The sequence below is a fragment of the Tupaia chinensis genome, unplaced genomic scaffold (genome assembly GCF_000334495.1).
Source record: "Tupaia chinensis unplaced genomic scaffold, TupChi_1.0 Scaffold000288_2, whole genome shotgun sequence".
Lineage (NCBI taxonomy): Eukaryota > Metazoa > Chordata > Mammalia > Scandentia > Tupaiidae > Tupaia > Tupaia belangeri.
Genome location: NW_006159773.1, coordinates 4,680,739 through 4,704,087, shown reverse-complemented (window position 1 = coordinate 4,704,087; position 23,349 = coordinate 4,680,739). Strand labels below are relative to the sequence as shown.

At 39.5% G+C, this 23,349-nt stretch overlaps 1 protein-coding gene across 2 annotated transcripts in view; it reads right to left on the bottom strand.

The window, feature by feature from the left end:
- Positions 1 to 749: 749 nt before the first annotated feature.
- The window catches only part of PREX2 (phosphatidylinositol-3,4,5-trisphosphate dependent Rac exchange factor 2), a gene marked incomplete in the record, with an annotated part of 373,689 nt that continues 351,089 nt past the window's right edge, over positions 750 to 23,349 (bottom strand). The window contains 3 exon segments of one of the 2 annotated variants that reach the window (XM_027772626.1): positions 750 to 1,905; positions 12,285 to 12,352; positions 20,664 to 20,766. In XM_027772626.1, coding sequence (XP_027628427.1) covers positions 1,860 to 1,905; positions 12,285 to 12,352; positions 20,664 to 20,766 — 217 coding nt within the window. 2 annotated transcript variants of the gene reach the window in all.

Here is a 23,349-nt window from a genome sequence, read left to right as displayed (position 1 = left end):
ACTTGTATTTAACCCTAAAGATAACAATAACTAGTTCCAGCAGACAGAGCAGATCCTTAAAATATATTAACTTATGAATACCACACTGGCAGATATATGCCCCATGAAATATAGCAAAGTTCAACTGAATTGCGTAAATGACCCCTTCATGCCTCTACTGAGGGTTACTACCTTCCTGGATAGTGAAAATAACGACAATAAAAAAAGTATTGTTGGTTAACAGTTGTGTTTCCTCACTAGTCTTACAACAAAAGTAATCATATTTTCAGCACAGGAAAATGACAAATTACATGGGCCTTCAGGGTCACTTGTTGATAATACCAAGAATATTAAATCCCCCAAAATTAAGAATATACTCAATATAGGTATTGATGTAATGGTCTTATCTTTGTTAAGTTCAAAATAGTCAACTTTTTTTTTAAAACTCTGATGTTGGTTTTCTTAGTTTTCACTACACGTATGGACTGCAAAAGTCTCAAGTGCTTCTGTGTCTAATAACAACTAATTATTACCTACACCAGTGGATAGAATCATCTCACACGTAGGCATCCCCGTAGTTTTGTTATGCAGTATACAACCTATAAGGATGAAGGTATTTAATGATAGTTTGATAGTTTGAAAGCCATCATGAAATTTCATAAATTAAAATACATAACAGCTTGCATATGTTTCAGTTTTGAAAAGCATTTCGCATACTAGGTTAGTCTGAATCCATATAATTATCACAACCACAATAAGATTCCTAATTGTTTTAAAAACATGAGTATTTTAATTGCTTTGAAAATCAATATTACTGTAGTCACTATGCCAGAAACAATGTTACTGTTATCAATGATAGTATTATTACATTATAAATGATGAACATTACATGGACTTTAGGATGAGGGGAGAATACACACTGTGCTTCCATAAATTACCAATGGTTCTTTTAACAACAAATAAAACTTTCTTTTCATATTTCAAAACTTGATATAAAAATACTCATGATGGTGAATTCTTTAAAGGGTCTGACATCTCACCTGAGAGCCTTCATAAAATTAAGAGTTTTAGGTATCTTTCTAAATTAAAAGGCCGAGTTTTTTAAAGGGCTTATTTTTCTCTTCTTTCCCCTAGCTCCCCTCCATATAACTCCTTGTTCCCCTTTTCACCCCTGGGCCATTGATGGCATGGCACCCAGTGTACATGGCCCCAGGAAGCCATGGCTATCATGAGACCAAGGGTGGCACCTGCTTTGCTGAACTGTCAGGGGCACACGGGGTACCTGAACAGCTAGAAGTCTCACTGGCGGCCTCAGTCAGCTCTCTTCTCTACAGAGCAGGAAACCTTTAAGCACACTTTTCCACCTTTCACATATGAATGACATTCTCTGGTGCAGGAGGGGGCAATGAAAGCCCATGCCACCCAGCCCACATTGCCTTTAACATTTTTGCATGATTTGCAAATTAAGGCCATGTTTCTTCAACGACAGACTTCTTCAAGTAGAATCGTTCATTGTTGAGGAAGATGCAAACACAATAAAATCATTTTAATGAATCCAAGAGGGAGCACGATGGTTATTTTTTTTTAATCTGATATGTTTTCTATAAATTCTAGGGATGGATTTTACCCCCCAAATTAATACTGAATGTTGATATACAGAGATCAGTTTGTGAAGATGAATTGTCTGAATGAACTCCTACTTATTTTCAGCATGAATATCAAGTGCATACTGATAGGGAACATTAGCTATTTACACCGTTGCAGAAGAGTTAGAAAGAAATGCATTTCTTGTTCTTCAGTGGAGAATGTTTGGCCAGTATGTCTTTTGTCTAGTCCAGTGATCAGAAGCTCCTGCCTGCCCGGTTCACTGGGAATCCTCTTCATTCTTCTCCAACTGGGGGCGGTGGCTCGCACAGCTTGTAGAGCCTAGAAAAGGCACCGGAGAGTATGACAGCTGCCTGATGCATTGCTGTTACCCAAGATGTTTTTACTGGTAGAACAAATACATTGACAATAATTTCTTGGTTCTGAGTCACGATCACATTGTCTATTTCACTAAAAATAGCTTGGCAAACTCCAAAATTTTAGTTCTGTGATGTGGAAGACGTCTATGTTTCTTTGCACATCTAGATGGCTATTGATTAAGCAACACTGCCGTTTTTTTTAACCAGCTCCTTCTGCTCCAGTGCGGCCACCCTGGGCTGCTCACTGTGCTGGCAGTAAAATCTATTCTTCGAATTCTGGGAAAGGGCATTGCTATGATAATTACCATCACACCTATCATGATCACTCTGTAGAGGTACAGAGTACACCTACCTTGTAGGGGGTCTACTGATTTTCTGACTAGTTTAGAAATGAACTTTGTTTTGTACTATTCTAGTGGTATATAAGTAGCTGGCTGTGAACAGGCTGATGGGGCAGATTCCTAAGGCCTGAATCTCAAGGGCATGACTAGCTGCTCTTCCTTCCTTCCTTCCTTCCTTCCTTCCTTTCTTTTTCTTTCTCTCTTCTTTCTTTTTTAGATTCTTGCTATAAGCCATGCACACTCATCAGAGAGACAGAGACAGAGAGACAGAAAGAGAGAAATCACCCCTCAGGGGGATGGCCACACCACAATCCCTTCTTCTCCAGTCTCCTCTCGGGATTTTACACATACACACATGTGCTCCTGGTGTGAGTTTAGGCCACCGGGTCCGGCACTCTAACTGAATTCAACTATGTGGGAGTCCAGCTACGTAACCATTATGCCATCTGCTGGTTCCACTTGGTGTTTCTTCAGGACTGACCATTTGGCTTTGTCCAACTCCACTCACTTGTCAAAGGAATCTCCAAGCAGGTCAAGGATGCCTGGAGATACCTTCCCAGGTCTGGTTGTTTGACTCATGCAGCATTCAGGCAAAACTCAGGAGACTTCACTAGGGCTATACTAGTTCCAATCTCTGTGTTTCTTGTACTGAAGAGCTGCCAGATAACCCTAGTGACCTCAAGGCCATCACATTATTTACAGTATATCCCAGGAGAAGATCGATGATCTAAAACTTGAATGTTGAACTCAGCCTGTTCTCCTCAAAAATGCCCATGGTCAAATTGGTCCTACTTCAGAGCACATAAGGTATAGATTTCAACTTTTAAAAATTTTATTTTGCCAGAAGACACATACACTCCCCAGAGAAAGAGAGAGAGAGTGAGAAAGAGAAAGTGAGAAAGCACCTCCCAAGGGAGAATGGTCATGTCATAATTTCTTCTCCTCAGTTTCTTCTTCCTATCAGCATTTCAGGCACTCATGATCTGTGCCTAGTGTGTTTCTCAATCCAGCAGATCAAGGACTTAAACTGCACATGAGCTGTGTGGGATCCAACTGCTTTCACCACCACGCTGCAGGCTGGCCCAAACTGGTACTTTTTGTTTTTTTGAGAGGTTTTGCTATAGGGCTCATACTCTCACCAGACCGAGAGAGACAGACAGAGAGACAGAAAGTGAGAAATCACCCCCCCCAGGGAGGAAGGCCACACTGCAATCCCTTCTCCTCTCGATATCTTGGCCACGCATGCACATGCACCATGAGTTTTAAACCACCGGGTCTGGGACTCGAACCACAGTCGACTACATGAGAGTCCAGCAACATAGCCATTATGCAAACTGCTGGTTCCAACCTGGCACCTTTTTACAAGCACCTCCAACCCAGTGCTAGCTGTGGTTATTCATTCCCTTTCACAGATTAAATAGAACACAGCTGTGGCAGATGGTAGTGCAGTGGTGAAATGTGATGCTTTGCAAAGCAATCCCATGTGGGAAGGTTCCTGGTTCAAGTCTAGAGACCTCCCTGAGTATGCTGTGCATATATACCCATGATCTGGAGCAGGCCGAGGTTAGGGGTGGATAGTGGCATCAAGATCTTGTTGGAGGTACTGTCTCCCTGTCTCTTTCTGTTTCTCTTGTTCTTGGAAGAAATAAATATACTTAAAAATATATTGACCACAGCTTAAATGAAATGACAACCAATTTAGCAAATTATAAATTTCCTCTCTGTTTGATATTAAATCCCATGCTACTTCTGAATCAAAGGAGACACATGAGAAAGATTTAATATTGGGTAACAAATCCCAGTTAACAAAATAAAGTTTCCAAGTCTGGAAACACAGAGATGTTACTGCCTTTGGAGTTTTGTAAGATGGAGCTCATGTCTGAAAGGTGATTTATGGTCAATACCCAAATAAGGACATCTACATCAGAAAACCTTATTTCATCCTTTCCGAAGAAAAGAATACACTAAATTGGCCTGCTGTATTTCAAAGGTTCTTTTACAGTTGAAGAATGTGATGTTTCAAATTGCATTTCCAGGGTTGGAAGAATAGAATGATCAGCAAGTCCATTTCCTCCTTAATTTCTATCCTTTCATTTCCCTGGCTGTGCTGCCTAATGAGGGAAAAGGCACAGCGGCCTTCCTCAGGTAGAACAGAAACAGGAAGATGGGTGGCGGATGTCTTGCCCCATGAGTTCCGGGCTGAGCCATCACATTCCATTACCTTGTTCTGCACATTTCCAGATAATGTAACTAATGCCACTGGGTAGACGAGTCTTTGAAATGTCTGCCTTGCAAATTGGAGAAAAGGCTACTCCGTGTGATCACCTAATGAAATAATAGCTCTGGGAACTGCAGAACTGGGCAGATTCAGCTTCTGCGAGGCTTCTTGGAAGCAGCTCAGGGTTATTTGAGTTCAGACACATTTGTAATGGAAATTGTGGAGCTTTGGGGATTTAGAACAGGCAGATGAAGTTTGGAAGCAAAACGCAATAGGTAAGACTTGGATGCTCACTCTGCACGCAGCATTTGTTTTTTGGCAGCTAAGTCACTGGGCAGCGGGGAGGCCTTTATTGGCCTGGTATTTGGGGCCCTTGCTATATTCTCATCCCACTCGTGAACACCAGTGGCCCTGCCCTGAAAGGTTTGTTCTCAGCTCTACATTCTCTTGTTCTTGTGTGGGCTCAGGTAGCCATCTTGGGGCTGGAATTTACAGCCCAAATACAAACCTGCAGAGAGGAGAAATTGCAAATTTCATTCTATAGAGAATGCCCTTCATCTTCCTACACAGCAAAAATAAACGCTCTGTTAAAAGAGACCACATGGCAAATGTGTCTTTCAAGCTAAAGTATCAATAATTCTTGATCCCAAGGCAATTATCTTCAGTTTACAGACGAGAAAGCCAAGTCTCAGAGAAGAAAAATAACCTGGCTAAGTAAGGACATGTATTTGGTAGGAGGTGAAACTGAAAAAAATTCTACCTTTAATCACTTTATTATGCTGCTTTCCGATTAAAAAATGATTATACTTTAAAAACCAAACTTTGATAACATAATAGCTATTTTGTGATAGAGAAGAAAATAGGGTCAGTATGCCCAAATTGGTAATCCAAGGTTTAGAATATATTTGGTTCTTGATGAAGATATGTTTATTGCCCTGAAGAGCCAAACTCAATATGAGAGTCAAAGGGAGAAAGGACCACCTCTATACATCCTATCCCAGTACACATTCTTTGATTGCCCACATTTATTTTGTCTTTCTCCTCTATTAGGCTACAAGCTCCATGAGAACATGGAGTATTTCTCATTTATCTTGACATTCCAGTGCCAAGAGCAGTTCCTGACATGTATTTTACACACACATTGCCAAAGGGAAGTGGTATGGTTTGTATAATGGTTTATCCCCCAAAGGTTCAGGTTCTAGAAATTTGGTCCCTACTATGTAATGACTTTGGAAGGTGGTGAGAATTTTAGAGGTGGGGCCTAATGGGAGGGTACCTCCAGCTGGCTGGTAGTCTGGGAGGGACAGAGGAGTTAGAGAATTCCATTTCTTTTCTCTCTGTGCGTGCCTGCCCTCTGTTTCCGTCAGCCATGTTCTGAGATAGCACGAGAGGCTGGCAGGATGCCAGCATTACATTTTGGACTTTTTAGTCTACAGTTACATGAGCTGAATAAATCTCTATTCTTTATAAATCAACCAGTCTCAAGCATTTTAGTTTTTGAGTATGCAAAATATATTTGGAGCCAAGTATGTCAAGGAAATATTTCTACTGAAAGCCAAGTTTCACCCTGACACTACCCAGCACCAATCTACCTCAGAGTTACAGAACTTCAGTAGTCTACTCTCCAGCTTTCTGAGTTTCTAAATGATCATATTCACATTTTCTGTCATGTGACTATGTCTAATTCATCCCTTCTGAAGTTCAGAACAGCCATCTTCTGTTTTCCTTCTACCTTCCAGTTGCTCATCTGTGATCCTGTAGCCACTGTTCCTCTGCTCTCTCTTCAACGTTGGCATGACCTTCTTTCATCCCTTTTACCCATTTACCACAGTAACAATATTCATTTCTCGATCTTCATCTACCTCCTACATATTTTTAAAAAAACTTATGCTAGAGGATACGTATTTTTTAAAAAAACTTATGCTAGAGGATACATGCATGAGAGAAAAAAAGAAAAAGAGAGAGACAGATGGACAGACAGACAGAGAAATACCACTCATGAAATGGGGTCGGTCACGTTGCAATCCTTCCTCCTCCAATTCTCCCTCCTGCCAGGATCCTGTGCATGCATATGTACATCTGGCATGTAAGCCAGTGGGGCTAAAACTTGAACCCAGTCAGCTATGTGAGATCTGCATTCTGCGCAGCACTTCTAAATACTGATGACTCCTAAAACTACAGTTCCATGCCTTTATTTCTCCTTGACTCCAGACAACTATATTCAACTGCTCACAAAGGCATCTCCACTCACACGGATGTCCTATTGATCCTCGGTCTCAGTAATAAGACAGACTGTCTGTATCCTTAGCTTTTAACAAAGTACTTGCCACCTGCAAACACACAGCAGAAATTCAGTACGTGTTTGTTTTATGCTTAAAAACATAAAGAAAACAAATGGTGAAAGGCAAACTATGGGGGCTGGTAGGTGGCATGGTGGTGAAGGGCACTGGATTCCCACATGGCTAACTGCAATTCAAGTCTAGACCTGGCAGCTTGCTTTCTTGCTTTCCCTTTCTTTCTGTTTCTCTCTGGTCAAATTAAAATAATTATAATAATAACTAATGGAATTAAATAAATAAATGAATAATTCTTTAAAAACCAAAAAAAACGGGGAAACTATGATAGAGATGGGTTGGGGAATATGAACCAGCTACTATTTCAGGTATAGATAGCAAATTTTACCTCCCTGAAGATATTTCTAGAAACATTACTCCAGTTTTGCTCATAGATGTCTGGCCTCGACAGTCACATGTGTTCCTTAACTCACTGCCTTTGGGGTAAGAGTCCTGGCTCCCAGATGGGAGGGATCCCAGGTCCTTTACGATCCTCATGTTCTCCCTGCACCTTCTGTAGAATGCTTCTCAAGCTCATTTTACCCCTTTAACTGAAAGCTCCTGGAGGCCCAGAGCTATTTCTGTTTTAGGTTTCTATCACCCATGAGAGATCGCAGAGTGCTTTGCGTTTCTCAGGTTTCTGGTAAATCTTTGTAGAATGAATAAAGAATAAATTAAATACAAATTTTATATTACTCTAAATTTCTCTCTCAGGACTATAAACACATTGTGAAAAATGTTGATTGTATTGCTGACTCATTTGATTGGGTTTCATTTCAAGTGTTTTCCACAAAACCCAGTAAAGGAAAAGAAGTGAGTTCATCAGTTTCCTTTCTTGTGTTCAGCTTGCATACTGGTTTATTGATCAGGATGCTGAAGTTTTATCCCCCTCTCCCCACCTGTTCATTATGGTTTATAAGCTCTGGCTAAGAATATCTGGCTGGGCCATTATCTGGTTTTCTTATTGGAATTTTAACACTTCGGTGACTCTATTATCCAAATATACCATGTCTGCTTAAGAAAATGGGGAGAGAATGCTTATGTAAAATGATTCCTCGGCAGTAGAAAGTCTTAAATGGTAATCTAATCAACTATGAAAGATAACATTAATAAGACTAGGATTAAATGGAGTTAGGAGTCGGCAAATCAACTATGAAAGATAACATTAATAAGACTTTAGGATTAAATGGAGTTAGGAGTCGGCATTAAAAATAAATGCAATCAAAACAGGAGTGCTTTATCCATTTTTATGGGGAAAATATTGGGTCGTCATGACGTATTTCTCTATGCAAAGATGTGTTCTGACTTTTCCAACAACCAATATGTTTTCCATTTTGCAAGCACTTTCCCTGCCCACATAGTTTTCCAGAATGAAATACAACATCATAAATGCTACAGTCATCATTCTCCCTCCGGTAACTGCTTTGTCAACAGAAACAAAGACAGTCTTGTCTGTGATGATGTGCGGAGAAGCCTAGCTTCTGTTAAGATGTAAGTGCAAAAAAAAGTAGTCTGTAAAAACATTATCTAACATTGCCTATTCCCCACCCCCCCCACCCCCCACTTTTTGAATTTTCAGAGTGAGACAGAGAAGGAAAAAGTATCCTCTGACACGGTGTGGTCACAGTGCAATTCCTTCTCCTCCATTTCTCTACTCTGTCAGGATTTGGGGTATGCACAACCATGCACCTCGTATGTTTTTCAAGCTGCCCGGGCTGGGATCCAAATTGTGGTCGGCCATTTTGGGATCCAGCTCCCATAACCACTAGGCTATGGGACTGACCAAGATTGCCTATTTTAATCATAGGGAAATGAAACCAAAATCGTGTCTCTGATGGCAGTTCACAATGTCCATTTATTTTAAAGGAGGACTGGAATCCTTTCTTACAATGATGTGTGAACTGTGAATATTTGGTATAACTAAGAAAAACCTCACACATTTATTTATTCATTCATCATCTTGAAATTAGTTAAGGTATTTGATGTCCGTTATATTGGCACTATGACAGGCAATGAATAAAATCCAAAGAACTCATAAAAACTCATATTAAAGTTGGGCAAAGAAGTAACAGTACAGTGAGCCATCCACATCCACAGGTCCCACCAGTCATGGGTTCATTCAGCCATCAGTGTAGCCAGGCCATGCCAAATGTTATGAAATAGTGGAAGAGGTGGATCCCTAAAAGACAGATATTGAAGTTTCTCTATCTTTTTTACTTATATGAACTGTTAGGATGACTTATAAATAATCCAAAGATGATGTAAATATACAAAAGGATATGCAGAAATTATATGTAAATACTAAGCCACATTATATCACAAACTTGAGCATCTGAGAATTTCTGTATCTCGGTGGAGGATGTCCCAGGAAAATATCTCCCTCAGATATGGAGGGATAACTGTACATTGCAACACATTATGATAAGGGTTATCATAGATGAATATATGTGAGGGTTTCAAAAAGTTCAAGGAGGGAACCAGCAGTTAGCGTAATGGCTATGTTGCTGGACTCCCACGTGGTCGACCGCGGTTCGCGTCCCGGACCTGGTGGCTTAAAACTCACGCCGTGCGCGTGTGCGTGCGTGCCCAAGATCCCGAGAGGAGAATGGAGGAGAAGGGATTGCGGCGTGACCATCAAATTTCTCTCTCAGGACTATAAACACATTGTGAAAAATGTTGATTGTATTGCTGACTCATTTGATTGGGTTTCATTTCAAGTGTTTTCCACAAAACCCAGTAAAGGAAAAGAAGTGAGTTCATCAGTTTCCTTTCTTGTGTTCAGCTTGCATACTGGTTTATTGATCAGGATGCTGAAGTTTTATCCCCCTCTCCCCACCTGTTCATTAGTGTTTATAAGCTCTGGCTAAGAATATCTGGCTGGGCCATTATCTGGTTTTCTTATTGGAATTTTAACACTTCGGTGACTCTATTATCCAAATATACCATGTCTGCTTAAGAAAATGGGGAGAGAATGCTTATGTAAAATGATTCCTCGGCAGTAGAAAGTCTTAAATGGTAATCTAATCAACTATGAAAGATAACATTAATAAGACTAGGATTAAATGGAGTTAGGAGTCGGCATAAAAATAAATGCAATCAAAACAGGAGTGCTTTATCCATTTTTATGGGGAAAATATTGGGTCGTCATGACGTATTTCTCTATGCAAAGATGTGTTCTGACTTTTCCAACAACCAATATGTTTTCCATTTTGCAAGCACTTTCCCTGCCCACATAGTTTTCCAGAATGAAATACAACATCATAAATGCTACAGTCATCATTCTCCCTCCGGTAACTGCTTTGTCAACAGAAACAAAGACAGTCTTGTCTGTGATGATGTGCGGAGAAGCCTAGCTTCTGTTAAGATGTAAGTGCAAAAAAAGTAGCCTGTAAAAATATTATCTAACATTGCCTATTCCCCACACCCCCCACTTTTTGAATTTTCAGAGTGAGACAGAGAAGGAAAAAGCATCCTCTGACACGGTGTGGTCACAGTGCAATTCCTTCTCCTCCATTTCTCTACTCTGTCAGGATTTGGGGTATGCACAACCATGCACCTCGTATGTTTTTCAAGCTGCCCGGGCTGGGATCCAAATTGTGGTCGGCCATTTGGGGATCCAGTTCCCATAACCACTAGGCTATGGGACTGACCAAGATTGCCTATTTTAATCATAGGGAAATGAAACCAAAATCGTGTCTCTGATGGCAGTTCACAATGTCCATTTATTTTAAAGGAGGACTGGAATCCTTTCTTACAATGATGTGTGAACTGTGAATATTTGGTATAACTAAGAAAAACCTCACACATTTATTTATTCATTCATCATCTTGAAATTAGTTAAGGTATTTGATGTCCGTTATATTGGCACTATGACAGGCAATGAATAAAATCCAAAGAACTCATAAAAACTCATATTAAAGTTGGGCAAAGAAGTAACAGTACAGTGAGCCATCCACATCCACAGGTCCCACCAGTCATGGGTTCATTCAGCCATCAGTGTAGCCAGGCCATGCCAAATGTTATGAAATAGTGGAAGAGGTGGATCCCTAAAAGACAGATATTGAAGTTTCTCTATCTTTTTTACTTATATGAACTGTTAGGATGACTTATAAATAATCCAAAGATGATGTAAATATACAAAAGGATATGCAGAAATTATATGTAAATACTAAGCCACATTATATCACAAACTTGAGCATCTGAGAATTTCTGTATCTCGGTGGAGGATGTCCCAGGCAAATATCTCCCTCAGATATGGAGGGATAAATCTCAATTGCAAACCAACACATTATGATAAGGGTTATCATAGATGAATATATGTGAGGGTTTCAAAAAGTTCAAGGAGGGAACCAGCAGTTAGCGTAATGGCTATGTTGCTGGACTCCCACGTGGTCGACCGCGGTTCGCGTCCCGGACCTGGTGGCTTAAAACTCACGCCGTGCGCGTGTGCGTGCGTGCCCAAGATCCCGAGAGGAGAATGGAGGAAAAGGGATTGCGGCGTGACCATCCCCCTGGGGGGTGATTTCTCGCTTTCTGTCTCTATGTCTCTCTCTGTCTGTCTGGCAAGCACACGCACCCTATAGCAAAAACCTCTTAAAAAAAAATAAAAAAGTTCATGGAAAAAATGGAATTCAAGTGCAAGTTTATTTTGGTGTAAAAACTTTTTGAAATATATGCATCGAGACCAACAGTTGGCATAATGGCTATATTGCTAGACTCCCACGTAGTCGACTGCAGTTTAAGTCCTGGACCGGGTAGCTTAAACTCATGCCGGCATGTGTGCATGCATGCACAAGATCCCGATAGGAGAATGGAGGAGAAGGGATTGTGGTGTGGCCATCTCCCTGAGGGGTGATTTCTTGCTTTCTTTCTCTGTGTCTCTCTCTGTCTTTCTGGCAAGCGCACACACCTTATAGCAAAAGCCTCTTCAATGAAATATATGCATCATTTTTCTTATAATATACATTATCCATGAAGTTTTAGAAGCCCCCCTCAGAAAAGACTCTAAAGGAATATGGAGAAGACTCAAGCACACTTCAAGGAGAAAATGCCACTTAAGCTCAATTGCCATTATGTAGGAGTTTTCCATAAAGATTCAGGCTGGAAAGGAGGTCATTCCTGAAGGAAGAGCAAGTACAGTCATAGAAATATTAATGAAAATGGCATTTCATTTATTTGGCCAGCTGGATTACCAATTTTAGCATTACCTTTGTAGAGTTTTGGTTTTGAATTCATGATGGAATTTGCAAAATAGAATAATATCCACTTAATTCTGAGAGCATTTATGCCTAATCTCACTTAACTACTAGGTGTTTACAAGGGAAATTTCCACAATTATAGTCAGAATGACACAGGGCATAACTTGAGCAGTTGCATTAGCTATGAGTGACACAGACTGGGAAATGCTGGCAAGTCCTTTGGAAAATGGCAGATCAGAGGACACACTTACCTTGGAGCTGACTGTGGGGTCCGGTCCCTGACTCCCAAATTTTTCGCTGTGTTCTGAACTCTTGCTCCCTGAAAGTCAGAAAAATGACATTTAGCTCTATATTACATACACATTTTTACAAAAGTACCTATCAATCTATTTAATTAATTAATGTCATAAGTAAGGAAGACAGAAAGAGCACCCCTAAATGGTTTGGATGCCACAATCTATCCCAGCATCAGCAGCAGATCATGGGCATGAGTGTGCTGGGAGTACTCAGGGAGGTTTCATGACACAAACCTGGAACCTTCCCGTGTGGGTCAGCCTTGCAGTGACGCATTTTACAATGATGCCACCATCCAGCAAATTAACACACCATTAACTCTGAGTGCAGAACACTTATCCCAGCAATGTGACTACCACTGAGAGAGAATGGACTGGGAAGAAGACAGAAATAACCATCTGAGTATTTTCAAAATTAATGTTTTTAAGATCAAACATGCTGATACGAGGGGGCTAGCAGGTGGCATTGTGGTTATGTCACTGGATTTCCCACATGGCTGATCATGGTTCAAGTCCCATACCTGGTGGCTTGAAACTCACACCAGATGCATGTGGGTGTGTGCCCAAGATCCTGGGAGGAGAATGGAGAAGGGATTGCAGCATGTCCATCCTCCTGGGCAATTTCTCACTTTCCCTCATGCTGTCTCTGTCTCTCTCTCTCAGGTGAGCACACATGCCCTAAGGCAAACATCTCTAAAAAAATAAACATGCTCATACATTGTTTCAGTGGGTTAATATTTTCTATAGCCATCTAAATCATCTTCAAATAAGTTTAAGTCACAGTTTCTCTCACCTATGTCTTTATTTCTGTGAGCAATCGTTAGCTACAACCTTGGAAATAGGAAACAAGCAAGAGATAAATACCTGCCTGCTCTGAGGAGCTACTTTGATGAAACAGAAATCACCATTCTATTGCACTCATGTACTTGTTTTGCCCTTGGCTGAATACCTATTTTAAACTTAATAGTATTGAGCAAGAAAATATTTCCTTTAATAGTTCTAAAGCATTTCTGAACAAGGTATATCCATGTGAACCTTGAAGATCTCAGAATTCTATCTCAACATTTATAGTTCAGAAAAGATCTACTTTAGCAACGAAAAGGTCTTTACGCTCCGTCAGCTTCACGAGTGAAGTTGTGACCACTGCTCAGTTACTCACGCAAATTAGTTACTACATAGAATCAAACACTAGGGTTCGTGACTGGAAACAGGTAAAGGACAGTCGTTCAAAAAACTCTGAAACCAACTTCCAAGGAAAGAAAGGAAACTAAGAAAAGAACTTAAAGTAGACGAGAAATGGAAGAAAATAAAGAATATACTCTCTCAACATAGACTTAATAAAGAAAAGAAATAGGGAAAGGCGATGAGTGGCAAAGAGACAGGTGGGAAGGAATTTAGGAATTGTGATTAGGTTGCTTTAAGACGTAGAGAAAAGTGCTGAAAACAGTGCAGAGACTTTATATACACCATCTTGCTCCCCTAACGTTAACTCTTCAGTTAGCCATACTATAATAATCAAAGCCAGGAATAAACATTGGTATCAAACTTTTTAACTATGCTCTGCGTCTTACTGAAATTTCACCATTTCGGGACCAGCAGTTGGCATAATGGCTATGTCACTGGACTCCCATGTAGCTGACTGCAGTTCAAGTCCTGGACCTGGTGGCTTAAACTCACGCCGGGTGTGTGTTCACGCATGCCCAAAATCCCAAGAGAAGAATGGAGGAGAAGGGACTGTGACATGACCATCCCCCGTGGGGGATGATTTCTCGCTTTCTGTCTCTCTGTTTCTCTCTGTCTTTCTGGTGAGCGCATGCGCCCTTTAGCAAAAAAACCTCTCCCTTCCAAAAAAAAAAAAAAAAAAAAGAAATTTCACCATTTTTCCCACTAACATTCTTTTTCCATTCTAGAAACCAACCCAGGTCCCCACAATGCATTTTGTTTCCACATCTCCTCAGCCTCCTTCACTCTGTGATGGTTTTCAGTTCTTGTCATTCATGACCCTAACACTTTTGGTGACTATTGGTCATTGTTTTCCAGAATATCTCAGTTTGGGTTTGTCTGATGTTTCATCATGATTAAACAATCATAATGCATTTCTGGCAGGAAAAAAAAAACACACAAAAAACCCCCCAAAAAGAACCACAGAAGTACTGTTGTGCCCTTCTCAGTACATGATATCAGGGACAGATGATGCTAGTATCTCATCGTTTAAGATATTAACTTCCATCATGTGGTTCAAGTGGTGTCTGCCAGATTTTTCCACTGTGTAGTTCTCATCTTTGTTTTCTTGGTAGTTAACACACGTGCTTGAGTAGATATAACTATGCAACTACCAAGTTTCTCTTCAAACTTTCACTCACTGGTTTCTATTTGGTGTATCTTGTCTGCAATAATACTACGGTATTTATCAGCTTACGAAGTTGAAAGAGTTATCCCTTCTCCCAAAATTATTTATTTATTCAATTACATATTTAAATCAACATGAGCTATAAATACTTTTTTTAACCTTTGAGATATAATTATTTTTTATTAATTTATTAATTTGGGGGGGCTCAGATTGTTCCAGCTTTGGCCATTAAAAGGTCTTGTGAATAGTTTCTCAAGTTTTTGGACATGTCTGCAACATTTCATAGTACTTTACAGTTTTCTGCCACCTTAAGATGTTCTAGGCTTATTTTTCCTGTCTCAGCTGGTAATTCATCACTTCTCCAAAGGGCCCTAGTTCTTTTGACTGGAGAACGGTATTTAGAAGCCACGAGTTGGACACCAGATGTGCTCATTACTCCTGGTGAATAATTGCTTCTAGGCTTTCCCAGTGGACAAGGCTAGTTTGTTAAGACAGACATGCTCAGGCCCAGCAGGTGGCATGGTGGTTAAGGTGTTGGAATTCCCACATGGCTGTCCACAGTTTGAGTCCCAAACTTGGTGGCTTGCTTTCTCCCTCTCCCTCTCTCTGTCTCTCTTCCTCTGGCAAAACTAATGTGAAAAAATAATATATAAAATAATTAAAAAATAATGACAACTATTTTTAAAAAAAGACAGACATGCTCACATATCTGTATCCATTTCTATATCTATGTATATCTGTACATCTCTCTGTGCATATCTATGAGTCTATTCTGGTATCTCTGATTCTAATCCAGTACCACAATGTTCATTCTACATGTCAGCCTTCTCCTTTTCTTTACCTATAACTTCCTTAGACAGTAAGAAATCTGCTTCTGATTACTTAAAATATCTTCACATATTTGTTCAATCCTAGTATACACAAACATTAGTTTTAGAATTTCTAAATCATACCCTTGTGAAAAATAGTCTTGTCAACTGGAGAAAAGTATTTGTGTATAATTCTATTGATCTATAACCCCATAATATTACATTAAAAATTAATAGGAAGAGTGTTGCTTTTTGTGAGAGATTTTTTTTGTTATAGGGCACATTGCTCACTGGAGAGACAGAAAGCAAGAAATCACCACCCGGGAAAATAGCCATGCTGCAATCCCTGCTCTTCCATTCTCCTCTTGGGATTTGGGGCATGCATGAACATGTACCACATGTGAGTTTGAAGTTGCCTGGTTCGGGACTCAAACCATGGTTGACCACTTGGGAGTCCAGTGCCTTAACCACTATGCCACTTGCTGGCTCTGAGTGTTGTTTTCTAAATAAATCTAATGCTTGCCAAGCTGAGCACATCCACTGGCACGTTCCACTGTGAACTCAACTATGTAATTCTTCATATAATCAATATGCCAGCTACTTGCATTTTTACATCTTTGCTTAATTTGCTCCCTCTACTTAAACACCACTCTCCCTGCCTCCTTCCCCAACCCCCCATCTATATAAGAGGAGACTTTACAAAGATTTTAGAAAAATGAAATAGAAGTACAAGTATTTTTTGATGCAAAAATTTAAAAAACTATGTGCATTGTTTTTTCATAGTACACACTGTCCATAAAGTTTTGAAGATTCCTCATATTTATCCTTTAAGACTCAAATCAAACATCATCTTAGGTGGTGAATAACTGACTGGTTATTCACTATAGCAGGTACTCTTTTAAGGGCATTAGGTATATGGATTTATTTAACCCTAACAACAACACGAGGCAATTATTATTATCCTTATTTTAATAATGAGGAAACTGGGACCAGTAGATGGCATAGAAGTTACATTGCTGGACTCCCACATGACCAACTGTGGCTTGAGTCCCGGACCTGGTGGCTTCAAATTCATACCAGGCGCATGTGCATACATGCCCAAGATCTTGGAAGGAAAACAGAGGAGAAAGGATTGCAGCATGGCCAAACCCCCTAGGAGGTGATTTCTTACTTTCTGTCTCTCTCTGTCTTTCCAGTGAGCACACATGCCCTACAGCAAAACTCTCTCCTCAAAATAATAACAATAATAACAATAATAATAATGAGGAAACTAAGTTAACAGAGAGGCTAAAAATCTTGCCCTGAATCACAGATAGTAAGCACTGGAGATGTGATTCGAAGTGAAGCTACTGGGCTTTAAAATCTATGCCCTATCATATATTCACCTTCTGCATGAAGCCTTTGCCCAGTAATCCTAGTCAGAAGAAATTCACTGAATAAATACGATTTCACTTTTACGTGGTACTAGGTACTGTTCTGAGAAACTGTGATACCAAAATGAATAAGACTCAGTATCTCAGTCATTGAGAGGCTCACAGCTGACTTATTTGCTTCCTATTCTGTGTCCTGATACACTGAGGTTGCACACCCCAAGCAGCCCTCGCTCATTCATTGATGCCCAAGTCATGATGACTTGCCAACACGAGTCCATCGTGAGATACGGCAAGGACATCCCCTTGTCTTTGCACTCAATGTCTATTGTGCTGCCATGATCCAGGAAGAAAGAAGCCAGAATATTTTGGAATCCCAATTTGTACTTGAAAAGATCAAGAGGTTTGTGCATAGGCTTCCACCGAAGAACACTTGGAATATACAACTTATAGTGTATAAAACTTTCGGTTTATAATGGAAATGACAGCTTCTTCTTCAAGCCCTTTATTAATCACATCACCTGGTGATGTAAAAGGGCTTCCTGTCATGATTATAACCATTACCAAAAAGTTGGAGGAATAGACAATTATCTTTTCTTTAAATTCATGTAGTGAGTTGGAACAACTCTGTGAAAAGTACATACACAGTCTGTGCATGAAAACAATACTGTAATTGGGACTAGCAGTTAACGTGATGGCTATGTCGCTGGACTCTCATGTAGTCAACCGTGGTTCAAGTCCTGGACCCGGTGGCTTAAACTCACGCTAGGCGCGTGTGCATGCATGCCCAAGATCCCAAGAGGAGAATGGAGGAGAAGGGATTGTGGTGTGGCCATCCCCCCTGGGGTGTGATTTCTCACTTTCTGTCTCTCTGTCTCTCTGTCTTTCTGGCGAGTGTATGCGCCCTATAGCAAAAACCTCTCAAAATTAAAAAAAAAAACTGTAATTATAAATAATAATAATAAATCATGCCAAAACCCTTCCTATTCCTTAAAAAAAAGAATCTTAGTTTGTTCATTACATTATTCATTATATCTGGTAAAACTTCAATATACAGCAACAATACAATTATACTTTAATATATAATTATTCAAATACTTCAATATATCCTGAAAAATATAAATGGCTACTTTTTCCTAAATTTAAAAGGCAAAAAGATCAGAATATCAAAGTTAAGAGCTTTAATTCAGTCTTGCATTTTTTGTTTGTTTTTAAGTTTTCTGTAATAGATCATGTGGGCTTCTGGAGGGGCAAGAGTCAATGAGAAGGAGAGAGAGAAATCACTACCCCTGGAGGGATGGCCATGCATCAATCCCTTCTCTTCCATTCTCATCCTGGGATTTTAGGCATGCATACACATGCTCAGCATGATTTTCAAGTCACCAGGTCCAGAACTCAAACTGTGGTTGGCCATGTGGAAGTCCAATGTCCTAACTACCATGCCACCTACTGGCACCCGGACTTACATTTTATTTTTTTAGATATATTTTTGCTATAGGGCATGTGTGCTTGCCAGAGAGACAGAAAGACAGAAAGTGAGAAATCACCCCCTGGGGAGAGGCCATGATGCAATCCCTTCTCCTTCAGTCACCTCTTAGGATCTTGGGCACGTACGCACATGTGCCTGGTGTGAGTTTAAGCTGTGGCTCTGGGACTAGAACCACAGTTGACTCCATGGGAATCCAGTGATGTAACGATTATGCCATCTGCTGGTTCCCCAGACTTGCATTTTAAAGGCTCAGACTATATGTTGTAAGCGCTGGCTTTTGGACTGGACCTCAGTCACTGATCCCACTGCCTGGTACTTCTGAATACAGGAAAGGGCATCGGTTACAGCAGAATATTGCAGAAATTTCTGCTGTGCACCAGTCTCTCCACTTTCCCTGAATGGGAACCCCAGACTTTACAATCTTCCACAAAGAAATTACAAATCAATTCTTTGCCTCTCATAGCCCTATGGCACATCACAACTTGGAGTGCAAGAACAAGTGGCAAAGGAAAAAAGCTACCTATTCTAAAGGAATTTATTTTTAAAAACCAAATCCAGAAAAAATAGTACAGTTTAGAAATCAATGAGGATTTTATAAGAAAGTGGATGCTGTATCAGTCTTTTTAATTATATTTTTATAAGATATATAGCATGTATTAATTTACATAATATAATATATAAGATAATATATAGCATATTGTAAAGACTGCACATTAGTTAAATGAGACATTAGGGTCTATATAACATCTACTTGCTTTATCTCTATTTGCTCTTGTTCCATTTTCATTTTTAAAGATGTCATATATAATCATGATTATTCAAGTTCATAAGGTAAGCCAACTCATAATAATTTCCAAAGAGGAACATTCTAAAGAAAGGTTCATTCTAGTCTTCTTGCCATAAACCATCATTTTGAGATAACTCTTCCCATTCTTTCTCTGAACTTACTGTAGCAGCAACATAATAAAACAGAAAGACAGTTAATCTCTTTCTGCATGTTATAGCAACCCAAATCCCAACTGAGATGGATAATCAGGAGCGTACTTTCATTTACTTTTGAGAACAGAATTTATATATCCATTCCCACCCCACCCCCAATCCCTCCTAAACCTGCCGGAAATTTGCATCTGTGTTTGCCCTTTACTAACTAGACCACAGTATGTCACATGCTTCTGGTGGGTCTTTTACTTGAGATCTTGGTTCTCCATCTTGAGCTCCTCGGTTCTAAGAAGTGCTCACCGATGTGTACTCGTTGTACCTGACCCCTGCACTGCAGAGGTGAGCTGCATGCTGGCCTCTTCAGTGCATAGTTTTCACTGACTTGCTTGAAATTCTTTAGTATAATCTGAAGAGCTGGCCCCACAGGATTTACATGGCTGCCTGAAAATCATACTCTAAGTCTTTAATTAATAAAACCATCATAATTATGAAGGCATACCTATAAAATTAAATTACTTACTATCACTGGGCAACTCAAATGGAGTAAGCAAGTAGAGACTTATTAAAGCAATTTTCTGTGGTAGCCCCCACCAAAGGTGGTAGAATAAAATAGAAAATTGATGTCTATTGATGTCTTTTGTCTTTCTGTAGTTGTGTCTTTTCTAGTAGATTAAGCACATTTTCCTAGCCAATTAAGTTGAAGGTTAGTGCATTTTTCTTGTTATTTTAAGAGTTAAAAATGAAATATTCAACTAAAAATACTATTGGGCTATATATATAGAATGTTTGTTCTATTTATAAGGGACCAGATCCTCACCTATAAGTTAAGTACTCCAGTGACCCAGAGACAGTCCAAAGGTTGTTATCTATCCTCTAAAGAACAACTTGGTTAAGTGCTTTGGCCTCAGAATAGTAAACATCCATCTTAGCATGACTCAGAAGTTCCTTCGAGAGAACCAAGTGGAGCCCTTGATTCTTTCCTTTTCTTCCTTGCCCTATCCCTCCTCTAATTATCCGCACCGCCCTCCAGCCTTAAGAAATCACCTATGATCCCTGAAAAATGCCATCTGTCCTTTTATTCCTTTATATAAGTCACAAACCCACTCTTGGCCCATTGTGCTTGGGCCAAATCTCTTTCGTCCTCCAGGTCACTGCTTAGACATTCCTTTTTTCGGGGTTGTCTAAGACTCTTGGAAATTCTTCAAATAGGTGCCTGCACTGTCTTTTCACTGGGAGTAATTCTCATTCATGACTTATTCTCTGAGTCTAGACAACTACCCATCACATCCAGGCCCCTGTTGGACAACAGATAAACAAACCAAGGAAACTTTAAACCCAGGTCCCATAAGACAACTTCCCTAAAATTTGTGTGAGACATACCTGTTTGCGCATCACATCTGTGGCTTGCATGATGTAGCGAGGGGGCAATCCATGGCTTCTGGCCAGAATGATGGCCTGCTCCAGCGTCACGCTCAGGGTGCACCTGTATGCCAAGGAAATGAAGGAAGTCAGACCAGGAGGGTTCCTGACAAGTCCTTTGAGACAGAACTACTGATTTCAAAACCAGAGAGCACTAACCAAAATCAAAGCAACTGGACAATGAACCACTGATTTTCCTACAAAGGACACTGTTTAAAAATAGATTATAGAGGGTCCAGCAGATGGAGTAATGGTTAGGTTGCTGGACTCCCACATAGTTGACCATGGTTCAAGTTCTGGACCCAGTGCTTAAAACTCACGCTGGGCACATGTGCCTGTGTACCCAAGATTCCAAGAGGAGACTGGCCATCCCTTCTGGGGGTTTATTTCTTGCTTTCTGTCTCTCTGCCTCTCTTTTTCTCTCTGGAGAGTGCACGTGCCCTACAGCAAAAATCTCTTTAAAAAATAATTATAGAGGTGTACTACTAGGGTCATAAATGAAATATTTAAATTTAAAAAAAGATAATGGACTATGTTTATGAGAACTTATCCATACAAAATTAAATAGACAGTTAAAGTTTATTAAGATTATTTTATTGCTATTTAATTTAGAAGAAATTGCTTCAGAGTATTTATCATTCATTTCTACATATTGTTTTTTAAAGAATTATTTTATTTCATGTATTATCATTATTATTTGTTTAATTTGACCAGATTTAAGAGAAAAGGAAAGTAGGAAAGCAAGCCTTCAGATCCAGGACTCAAACCATGGTCACCCACGTGGGAGATTCTAGCTCCTTAATCACCATGCAACCTGCCAGCCCCATTTCTAGATATTGTTAATATACATATATTGCTTTACATGCAAATATTTTTCAAAAATACATACTGAGATTATTATTCACTAAAATCAGAACTGCTTTTTTTAAAAAATGTGTTTTTGGGACTCAATATAAAATACTATTTGTAAAATTTTCAAAAGTGACTTTTAGTTAGCTATATAGGAATATGGTGTCCAGAGTAAACATGAGAAAAGTATTATAGGATTAAGTGAATGGTGACTCATTTTTGTTTTCCTTCCCTTTAATGTATTTTTAAAATATTCTTTTACATTTTTGTCTTAAAGTCTAGGTTTATTGGTTCATACTTGTAGATGCTGGTATCGGAATTGTTTTTTTAGGAGTGACTTTTATAGATAGTTCATAAAAATACTTATTAATTTTAGGTATTTTTGTAAACTTTTACTTTACTTCTTTTATTAACTTACTGATTCTTGAATTAGCCTTTTATTTATTTTTGGATTTATCTCTCTGTGGCTTAGAGCTTTATTCATGTATTTTTCTAGCTCTTATCTAGTTTATTTCCCTATGAATGACAATAAGTTCTATGATTCAGTTGTTTCTCTGAAGAATATTTAACCCAATATTCTTGGTTATAAGGTTATAATACAGAAGTCCAATATATTCAGTAGATTTTGATATTGATGGATTAAAGAAAAAAAGAGAAAGGGATTTAAATTGTTACTTTTTTTTTGTATTTGCTAGAGGGTATACAGTGAGGGGGGGCAGGAAAAAAATTTTCTCATGTGGTGAAGTCATGCCACAATCCCTTCTCCTCTATTTTTTCAAGACTCGGGGTATGCACACATATGCACCTAGAGTGCTTCTCAATCCTCTGGGGCTGCAATCTGCACAGTTGACTGTGTGGAATAAAGCTCCCTCAACCACTAGGCCATGGGCTGGTCCAAGACATTACTTCAATGACAGAGAGAACCTCACCAAATGCAATGGCATTACCATACATAATTGCCTTTTAGGGAGGCACAGGATAACTTCCACGGGATGTTACATGACTGGAAGAGCACCATCCTCATTACTACTACAGAGTTCTTTTGAAAGCATTAATAACACATGTTCAGAGGGCTAACGTTTTATACTTAGTTCCTAGGTGTGCACGATGTTCCCGAATGTTTGGTGTGCAAGCTGGGAGCAGTGCAGACTGTGTTCATGCACAGGCACGCTGAACAGCCTATGCCAACGAAGGCCAAGCAGGATAACTGACAGTTCATGTCTGAAAAATCAATTTTCTACAAAGCATTTAATTGCCAGCTTACTCAACAGACCATAACCACCTTCTTCTCCGTAAGGTCTCCTCTACTTCAATTTTAAATCTTTATTGATTCTAACATTTTAATCGATAGTGCTCATTATACCAGCTGAAGGATGCTGAGGAAAAAGAATCTTTATCTCTGCCTAATCATGCTGAGATGTCTGCGCTTTCCCGATACAACATGTCTTACCTTACTGCCCTCGTACCACACACATACTGGAAAGGGTTTTAACAGGTGGCCTGTAATTTTTACCAATTTTCTTAATTCTTTGGGTCTGATTGATCTCTTCCTACTTCAAGTAGTAGTAAACAGCAGTTCAACAGCAAATGATCTGCCAGGGACTTTGAAAAATTTTACTACGATCAGGAAATCAATGTGGCCAGTGGCATGCTCTTTGACAGGGTCACCTCAAAATATCACCTCTTCAGAATGCAGAACACATCACCCACCAAAAGCATCTACCTCCCAATGGATAATGGATATGTGCATTTTCTTTTCCCAGCATATCAGAAACAAAACAAAACAAAACAAAGCACC